Source organism: Dermacentor andersoni, chromosome 11, assembly GCF_023375885.2.
Source record: "Dermacentor andersoni chromosome 11, qqDerAnde1_hic_scaffold, whole genome shotgun sequence".
Lineage (NCBI taxonomy): Eukaryota > Metazoa > Arthropoda > Arachnida > Ixodida > Ixodidae > Dermacentor > Dermacentor andersoni.
The window spans coordinates 107,595,721-107,605,301 of NC_092824.1; the positions used below are offsets into that span (position 1 = coordinate 107,595,721).

At 46.2% G+C, this 9,581-nt stretch overlaps 1 protein-coding gene across 1 annotated transcript; it reads right to left on the reverse strand.

The window, feature by feature from the left end:
- Positions 1-58: 58 nt before the first annotated feature.
- LOC129386987 (nucleoredoxin-like protein 2) lies at positions 59-8,328 on the reverse strand. Its single transcript, XM_055075609.2, has 3 exons — positions 7,453-8,328; positions 4,992-5,095; positions 59-727 (listed from the first exon to the last, which is right to left on the reverse strand). The coding sequence occupies exons 1-3, from the start codon at positions 7,900-7,902 to the stop codon at positions 586-588; spliced, it is 696 nt and encodes a 231-aa protein (XP_054931584.1). The 5' UTR covers positions 7,903-8,328; the 3' UTR covers positions 59-585.
- Between the last annotated feature and the right edge of the window lie 1,253 nt (positions 8,329-9,581).

A 9,581-nucleotide genomic window follows, 5' to 3' on the forward strand; every position in this document is an offset into this window, starting at 1 on the left:
TAGGGCGAACACTTGTGCATTGTGACAATTTTGAAGCCCCATGTTTACACACGGCGTTTCAAAATATCTCTGGGTAAGAAATGCACTCGCCGAACACAAGTGCGTGCATGCGCGCATGGGATTTCGCTGTACTTTCTGGAGAGATGTCCGTGAGCTCGTTTGTAAGAAAACGGAGCAGGCTGACTGGAGTAGCCAAGACATTCTTCGTTCACAACATTGCAGCAAGAAGTGGTCAAGGGCTTCTATATCGAAAGAATGTAACAAAGTAACAACCTACACTGATGAGGTTCAAAACAAGCGTAATGATCATCGGTCGCTGTTTTGTCTCCGCTTCCCAATGATGGCGACACTTAGCACTCTACTTCAGATGCGCTTAAAGCTCCTGTGCCCTGGAGGAGAAGGACATTACCGTAGAAGTTCACAGGCGAGAAGAGGCGACGTGTGAGATTAATTTTTCAGTAGCAAGCAGTGGAGCTTTTTCGCGTGCTCGAGGCCTTGTTTCCTACGGCTCTTGCCCCATAACCCAGCGCAGAGTCTTCAGATAGCGAGCGGCAAGGTGGGTCTCTGCAAACGGTAGATGGCGTCTCAGTGGCTGAGCCAATCGCGGAACGCCTGCACTCCCCGTTCCTGCACCAGCTTCTTGCCATTGGGGCAGACCACGGTTCCGTCAGGCTTCATCACCAGCAGCGTGGGGACGCCGGCTACCTTGAAGCGCTCTTCTAGTTCGCTACAAAACCGTGGACAGAGAAAAGAAAGAGAGATACGTGATCTTTCGGACAGGCTTAACACGTACACTTAAAGAATCTTTTAAATTGAAATAAACTGCGCGAAATAACGGCACGCAAGATGGAACAGAAAGATCAGTGGCGATTCAGCGGTAAATGTGAAAAAAACGCGTTAGCATTGCGTCGCATCTCTTTCAGGTGCCGGATACATCCATGATTTAAACCGCTCTTACCTCATTGCAAAGTGTTGTTCAGGAGCTCGCTCGACACGAGTCGTGCACCTTCGAGGAGCAGACCACTGTCAGTGGCACTGTATAGGTATGTATAAATATGCGCGACTACCACTTGACCAGCTTTCCACACTTGACACATACGCTTACAGAGCGAAGCTGTTTATGGGTAGGCTTCCGCGCATTTTTTGTGTGCATGTGCAAAAAGTGTGGGCCGATCCCGAAGATAGTACAGGAAGGGTCCATGAGCAATGACACATACCCCTGTGCAATACAGGGGTATGTGGGTACGGACGCGTTGCAGGGAGAACCTGCAACGCGTCCTTGAACTACCCTTGGCACACCAGGCACGAGGGTAAGAACAGAGGTTTTTATTTTTAATATTTAAAAATAATAAGGGTAAGGATAAACCAAACAAAAAAGTGAACCGTAACGAGGCTGACTTCGGAGGCAGCCATGGAAGTATGAGGCAAAGCACCAATGCAGCCAGTAGGCAAGCTCTCCCACGTAACAAAGGAGCTAATAAAGAAACAACAAAGAATGAAAGTGTCCAACTCAAGAGATAAGAAGAATTCGCGGAACTGTCAAAACTCATCAACAAGGCGAAAATAAGTGATATTCAAAATTATACCGTGAGAAAGACTGAAGAAACTGTAAAAGATGGATGCAGCCTGAAATTAGTGAGAAGGAAACTTGGCATAAAACCAGCCAAGATGTATGCACGGAAAGATAAGCACGGTAATATCATCAGCAATCTCGACGGTATAGTAAATGCAGCGGAAGAATTCTATACTGGCATGTACAGTACCCAGAGGACTCAGGAGAACTCCATTCAAAACAATAATGAACAGGGTACAGAAACTCTTCCTATAACTAGAGATGAGGTCAGAAGCGCCTTGCAAGACATGAAGCGGGGGAAAGCGGCAGAAGAAGATGGAATAACAGTCGATTTATTCAAAGGTGGAGGAGACATAATGCTTGAAAAACTGGCGGCTCTCTATACGAAGTGTCTATCGACTGCAAGGGTCCTAGAAAACAGGAAGAATGAAAACATTATACTAATCCACAAAAAGAGAGACCTTAAATGTCATCAATCAATAATCGAGAAATCCGCAGAGTACAATCAGCCTCTCTATATCGCTTTATAAATAACGAAAAGGCATTTGATTAAGTAGAGATACCAGCAATCATAGAGGCATTACGTAATCAAGGAGTACCGACCGCTTACCTTGAAAAATATCTACAGAGATTCCACAGCCACCTTAATTCTACACAAGAAAAGTAGGAAGATACCTACAAAGAAAAGGGTCAGACAGGGATACACAATCTCTCCAATGCTATTCACTGCGTGCTTGGAAGAAGTATTCAAGCTATTAATCTGAGGAGGCCTTCTTAGGAGTAAAGATCAACAGCAAATACCTCAGCAACCTTCGGTTTGCCGATGACATTGTTCTATTCAGCAACACTGCAGACGAGTTACAACAAATGAGTGAGGACCTTAACAGAAAGAGTGTAAGAGTGGGGTTCATTAATATGCAGAAGACAAAGATAATTATGAATAACCGGGCAAGCGAACAAGAGTTCAGGATCGCCAGTCAGCCTCTATAGTCTGTGAAGGAGTACATTTACCTAGGTCAATTAATCACAGGGAACCCTGATCATGAGAAGGAAATTCACAGAAGAATAAAATGGGTTGGATCGCATACGGCAGACATTGTTAGCTACTGACTGGAAGCTTACCGTTATCATTGAAAAGTAAGGTATACAATCAGTGCATTTTACCGGTGCTGACATATGGGGCAGGGATTTGGAGACTGACAAAGAAGCTTGAGAACAGGTGAAGGACCGCGCAAAGAGCGATGGAACGAAGAATGCTAGGCATAACTTTAAGAGACAGAAAGAGAACGGTTTGGGTCAGAGAGCAAACGGGTGCAGGCGACATTCTAATTGACATTAAGAGGAAAAATTGGCGCTGGGCAAGTCATGTAATGCGCAGATTAGATAACCGTGGACCATTAGGGTGACAGAATGGGCACTAAGAGAAGAGAAACGCAGCAGAAAACTGCAGAAGACTAGGTGGTGCGACGAAATTCGGAAATTTGCGGTTGCTAGTTGGAATCGGTTGGCGCAGGACAGGGCTAATTGGAGAACACAGGGAGAGGCATTTGTCCTGCAGTGGACATAAAAATAGGCTGCTGCGGATGATGATGATGATGAAAAGTAAACAGAAGATGACACAACTGTCAGATCATAGTTCAGGTTATGGTGTCCATAGAGCTAATAATGTACCACGTGGTGATGGTGTGTCTCACAGGATGCGGAGATAACTTCGCTCGCGACCAGCTTTTTGAAGAGCTTATAAGATACGAGCATGAGCAAAGTTTGCGCATGATGGTGCCATTCTTCGGGTAGCAGGAGCCCATGGCACCAAGGATGATTGAGTCGACGGTCACCCGTTGATACCGTTGTGCGAGGTGTTCAGGCACGGGCTCATACTTCAAAATCTTTGCGTCGCGGGCTTCGGAGTGGGCGTCTAACCGGTTGTCAAATGGGCCATAAACGTCGGTGACGACCGCCTGCTCACCGGGTGCTAAAACGAGGTCTGGGCGCAGGGTGGCGTTGCCGACGCGCCAGTTCTCGTAGGCGATGGCTGAACGATCCCAGCACGCAGTGCGCAGCTGGAACGTGATCTCGCGTTGGTAAGCGCGCCTTAGCACAAAAGGTCGACCCCCGTCTGCGATGTCTACGTTCGCATCGCCGTCTCTTTGTCGGCGTTCCAAGCGCTTGCGGATCTAGTTTCTTTTCGCTCTCCCATGGGAGCGGTCCCGCCGAAATGTCACGCGTGTCTGGTTTCCTCCGGCTCCTCGGGGCGGCGGTCCCGTCGTCCAGGCGAATGACAATGAACGTGTGTGCACACTTCTGGTCACGATAACCACCGGTCACGACAATAAAGTACCTTTGTTCAAAATTCTGTGTCACCTCCGTGCGTGCGCTAAACAGCTTCGCTGGTCACCCACCTTTACAGAGTGGAGTGGCTGACGATTTTTTCCACTTTGACACTCCTAATGCTAACGCTTTAAAGGCAAACAGGTTAGCGCAAGTCCTGTCTTCCTTTCTCGTGTTGCGTTTCCCTTTTGCGGCGAAGCTGTTAATGGGATTTCCTCAATTGCTTTCGGGTGCTGCGTTCGACGCCTTGGTATGACGCTGTAGCCGATATCGAATTGAATATGAACAGCAGAGCCTCTCAGATCGCTACCCTACAATTTTTCTCTCTACATTTATGTGAATAACCTCCCACGAGTACATGGGTCGCGTGCATCTATAATTTCAGCGTCAGTGAACGTGACTCTCGTGCCTGTTAGTGTGTGTTGTACACAGCACAGGAAAAATAACGGAGAACCAACAAGTATTTCTTAGAACGACAGAAAGCTGAGCTAGTTGGTAAGGATTCATTATGCAAGAAAGGGGTGAGGCGTGCAGAAAGGACACAAGAGTAGAGAAGTGGACAACACGAACGCCGACTATCAACTGAAGGGAGCGCAGGGGCGAACAGGGGCGACTGTGCACAGTGGCGACTGTGCTCCCTTCAGTTGTTAGTCGGCGTTCGTGTTGTCCACTTCTCTACTCTTGTGTCCTGTCTGCACGCCTCACCCCTTTTCTGCATAAGTATTTCTTGGGAGCAGATAATTTTTTTTTCTTTACCTGGTGGTCCAAAATTTTCTTTTAATGTTACCGCATATCAACGAACTACAAAATAACGGTATTACCAAGTTTACAAGTGAATGTAACTTGCATCCAAAAACAAATTTTGCATTACTGTGGGCCTTATAGTGAAGCCCTGTGATATTATACGATTCACCTGTGCGCACAACCGGCTCTGAAGGCATGGTGTTCGTTGAAAGTTGCATTTGGGGCAAACATAAAAAAAAAAACCTATTTCGTGAATTCATCGATGGGAGCTACAATTAGCGTGATAAGCCTAACCAATGCACGTTCAGCAAAACTCCACTTGGCGCCTTCCTCGGGGTGCACTTACCTCTGAAGCGGATCGTCGAAAGGCAGACCGTACCAGTCACCGTGGGATGATCGCATGTAGTTGAGCATGTCCTGCTTGGTCCGGTCGGAAGAAACGAACACCACCTAGTCCGAGAAACGAAGAGTAAAAAAAGGGGAAAAAAAGCAGTAAAAAAAAGGAGAAAAGGAGAAAAATTCCGGTGGAACCCATTTCATGATGTCTGTCAAGGTTAATCCGATTAGCATTCGCACAATGTAGCCGTACAGCTCGCCACGTTTTCAGCCGTGTAGTGCAGCCGGACTACGTGCTCGGGTTTCCTTCTGGACACGGTGCGCCATGTAGCAATGAGCCTGCAAAGTCCGGGGGATGTCCCCCTCCTTTCGCATCGCCTCAGAGATGCGGGGCGCCCAGGTGTTGTGCAGACCCAAAGAATTAATCCTTTACTGCCCGCAGGCATTCGTGTAGTAGTCAATATGTACTTCGATTTTAGACTAAAAGATTTTTAGCGCAGAAAGCAAAAAAAGAAAACGCGAACAAGTCAGCACATGTTAATTCTGAACTGAGTTTATTTATACGCATAAACCATATATGTGCAAATTGCTAAAACAATTTACGCACAACCAATCTTGGTTGCTATTCAAGAATGCGTTTAGCATAAGTGGTTATTGGTGGCACTATGTTGCACGATGCTTGATGGGTGGCGCTCCCCTTACCATCGGGTCTTATCCGTCATAGAGTTTCCTACAAAAAGTACTAGAGGGAAATCTGGTGCTAGTGTCTACGGGAGCTGCAATGGGAGCGGTTGTACCATCATGGGATTTATGGGAAGTACATGGATTTGCCTAAACTTCGTTCTTTTGGCTTCAAACGGCTTTGTGACTTTGTAAACTCGTCATTTTCAACAGTGTATTTCGTAGTAAATAATTAAGTAAACATCATTAAAATTGCCCGACGGCCGGATTCGACCACAGGGAATCTAGCACAGAAGCCTGATATTGAAACCATTAGGCCACGGACGCATGTTTCGACAAGCGAATGAAACGCCCTTATGAATTTATCGCGGGCACGTCAGTGCCTTGAGACGCTTGGCGCGTTTCGATTTGGCCACCTGGACAAGCTCAATCGTTGCAATTAATAGCAATTGTACGCGTTCCCGGCGTCTTCTGCACTTCGAAGAATATAGATTGCGCTTAAATATACGACAGTAAGATTTATATAGCGTAATATACAAAGCCACAAGAACGTCTGAATCCACAAGCACGAAGATCAGACAAATCCATGTACTTCCCATCATTCCCATGGTAGGACAATGACTGCAGCGCCAGAGTTCCCTCTAGTAATTTTTGTAGGAAACTCTAGGTTAGCCGTAGCGACCTGGTGCTTTAAGTGCCGCTTCCTCAAGGGCCAGTTCAGAAACCCGCGTAGCGTCTGTGACCAGAGGCACAGCCTCCCAAACAACAGAGTTTTAACAGATCTGATGACTTGTTAATGTAAACTATATATGGATCGCAAGGGTCGAGCGTAGAAGTAGTAGAAACGCAAAAAAGAAAAAGAAAGCAAGCTCGGCTCTGACTGCTCGATTGTTTCATGGTGTTTTGTGTCTTGAAGGAACCCCGGGAACGACTATTGCGAACGTCGTTGTGCGAGTCTCTGGATTAATTTTTACCACTTGGCGTTGTATCATGGGCCCCTTGATCTAAGCAGACAAGCACTGTTGCACTCCGTCCCCGTCAAAATGCACCCGCAGCAGCCTGCACTCGAACCCTTGACCTTGTGCACGGCAGCGGAACGCGATAAGCCAACGCGTGGCGAGTTCATTTGAAGGCGGTCTCTCGTAAAATATCAGCCATCCATTCAACCGGTGAAGCAGGATTCGCGTGGAACGCTGTCGCACTGGTTTCGTTTGCAGCGAATTCAAAGTGTAAATTTCGAATAGCAAAATCTGGAATCTAACATCCACAGAACAGCAGGTATCGAACAGCAGAGACTGTTCGATACCTGCTCGAAATTGCCGACACCTCAAGATGCTAACATTCTCCTCTTTCGGGCGATCCTATCGAAAGCGTTTTTATTTTGTTCATTTTTTTATTCATTTTGTGTTTGTGTGTGTGTGTGTGTGTGTGTGTGTGTATGTGTGTATGTGTGTGTGTGTGTGTGTGTGTGTGTGTGTGTGTGTGTGTGTGTGTGTGTGTGTGTGTGTGTGTGTGTGTGTGTGTGTGTGTGTGTGTGTGTGTGTGTGTGTGTGTGTGTGTGTGTGTGTGTGTGTGTGTGTGTGTGTGTGTGTGTGTGTGTGTGTGTGTGTGTGTGTGTGTGTGTGTGTGTGTGTGTGAGAGAGAGAGAGAGAGAGAGAGAAGCCGGGTCCTGGGGTCCTGAACACAGCACGTTTAGCCAGCGCCGCTTCACTGTCTGTTGGCTTCACGTGATTCACTGAATACGATAAGCCGATAGGCTTATTGTATTCGTATCGTACGCGTGCGCTTACCTCGATGGCCAGGTTATCCTCCTTCGCGTCCTTGTAGACGTTGGCCAGGACGGGTGTGAACATGCGGCACGGCGGACACCACTGCGCGGCGAAGTAGAGGCAGATGAGCTGCTTGTCGCGCAGCGCCGGCTCGGCCGGAAACGACTTGCCGTCCTTCTTGATCAAAGACTTGCCCTTGAATATGTCGGCCATGGCGCCGCGTGTGTTAGGCCGATTCCGCTTGGGTGCTGCTCGACCAGTGGCTACGATCAGGAACAGCCAAGCGGTTGCAGGGAGTGCCTCCAGCAGTCGCGAAGCGCTGCGATGAATTTGGATATTCGGAACGCCAGGCGAACGTGTCGTTGTCAGTGTTGTCCACGGAGTGTGTGGCTCGTACCCACTGTAATTGGGTATTGGGAATGGCCAAGAAATGGGGAGAATATTCCAACTAATAATCAGAAATAAATTCATTTTGAGGACTGCTATATAGAGTAAACGCTGTTGAAAGGCGTGATTGCAATGTTACAATTAGAGGAATAAATAGCTATAAGAATGAATAGTCATGAATTGGCAAGTACAAAAATGAAAAAAAAAATTAATCTAGAATGAGGTACAAATCCAACAGGGCTTACGGTTTCACTCAAGAAAAAATTACATCACCCGAACACCTATGCGTTTCGTAGACACTTTGAAAATTAATATTTCGAAACAGCTGCAGTCGTGAGAATTCGTTCTATGTGGATACGCCTTGCGAACTCACTAGTTAAAATTCGTAAGTTAATATGCGTGCCATAGAATATTTATTTTAAAACGTTAATTAGTGTAATTATGTTAATTATTCAGTTTAGCATGTTGATTTCTCGTAGGAATAATGGCGACCTCGTCAAGTAATTTAGCTCAAAGGTTAGAACGGTGCTTTCTGCCACAGGTTATTTTTTTTTTAATTTGGCGCAGTAAAAAAAAACACCATATATATGAAATTTACTCCTGTTGCAGGCTCTGATATGAGAAAACACTTAATAACTTTGACAAGGGCCCCATAATCACGGTGCCTTTAGTAACAATCACGATTATCATTGTTCTTGTTTTAGCACGTTGTAGAATAAGATGCCCGTGACGGGAATACTGTTCCGTCTTAACATTTAACCCGTGACCGCTTCCCCCAGTGCAGAGATGCAAACCGGGTGCGCGTCGGTTAACCTCCCGGCCTTTCCTTGCCTCTCTCTCTCTGAATAGGCCAAGTGCAGCAAAGGCCTTGTAAATGTTAAACTAAAAAAAAATGTTATGTAAAACACCGCGCTATCGAGTTATACAAATGGGGCTTGCACAGACGCCTCAGGCTTCATGATGTACACGCCACGCTCAAGAAACCAATGAAGTGCGCAAATGAATAGCATTTGAATCGAGTCGTTATCTTACACTGACTCCAAATTCGATGCTTTGTCTTCAGGGTGCAACACATTTTATTCACATAATCCTTAGGCTAGAGCATAATTAAGCGTAGGCATAATCTTAAGGATTATATGTCTGCTTCTCATGTGCGTGTTGCACTGGGAGAGTACTGGGAACCAGACCTTCTAGGCGCTACATGTGCACTGATAAGTTGGTTAAGTAGACAAACAGCTACACTGATTCGAATATTAATTTTATTGACACAGCAGCACGAAAATTAAAGCTTCTGGTGTGATAGTTTCCTTAATACCGCTATATTCACCAGTGCAAATTTTGCAAACTTTGGGACAATTACGCCAGCGTCTGATATGGCGCAAATTAGAAGTACTGTACGCAATTTTCTCGTCTTCAATCATTGCATGCATCTGTTCGCCAACAGCGCCAGACTGCTCTGGTAATACCTGCTGCGTTATTACGTGCGCCAAAGGTCCACACTGTAAGTTGCAAAAAACACGAGCCGCAGCACGCGAACAACTAAGTGCAAAATTAGAATAATGTAAACCACTGTGCAGCCCTTGAAGACCTTTAGCACGTACAGGACGTGCCAGATTATCTTGTCATTCGCTCCTGTATTTGCTGCTGTAGCCAAGACAAGTCCCCTATCTTTGGCGCCAGCGACATGTTTAATGTGTATAGTATCTTTAACTCGTAGATGACACCTAAATGGTTATATATGCGTTATAACTGCAACATTGCTT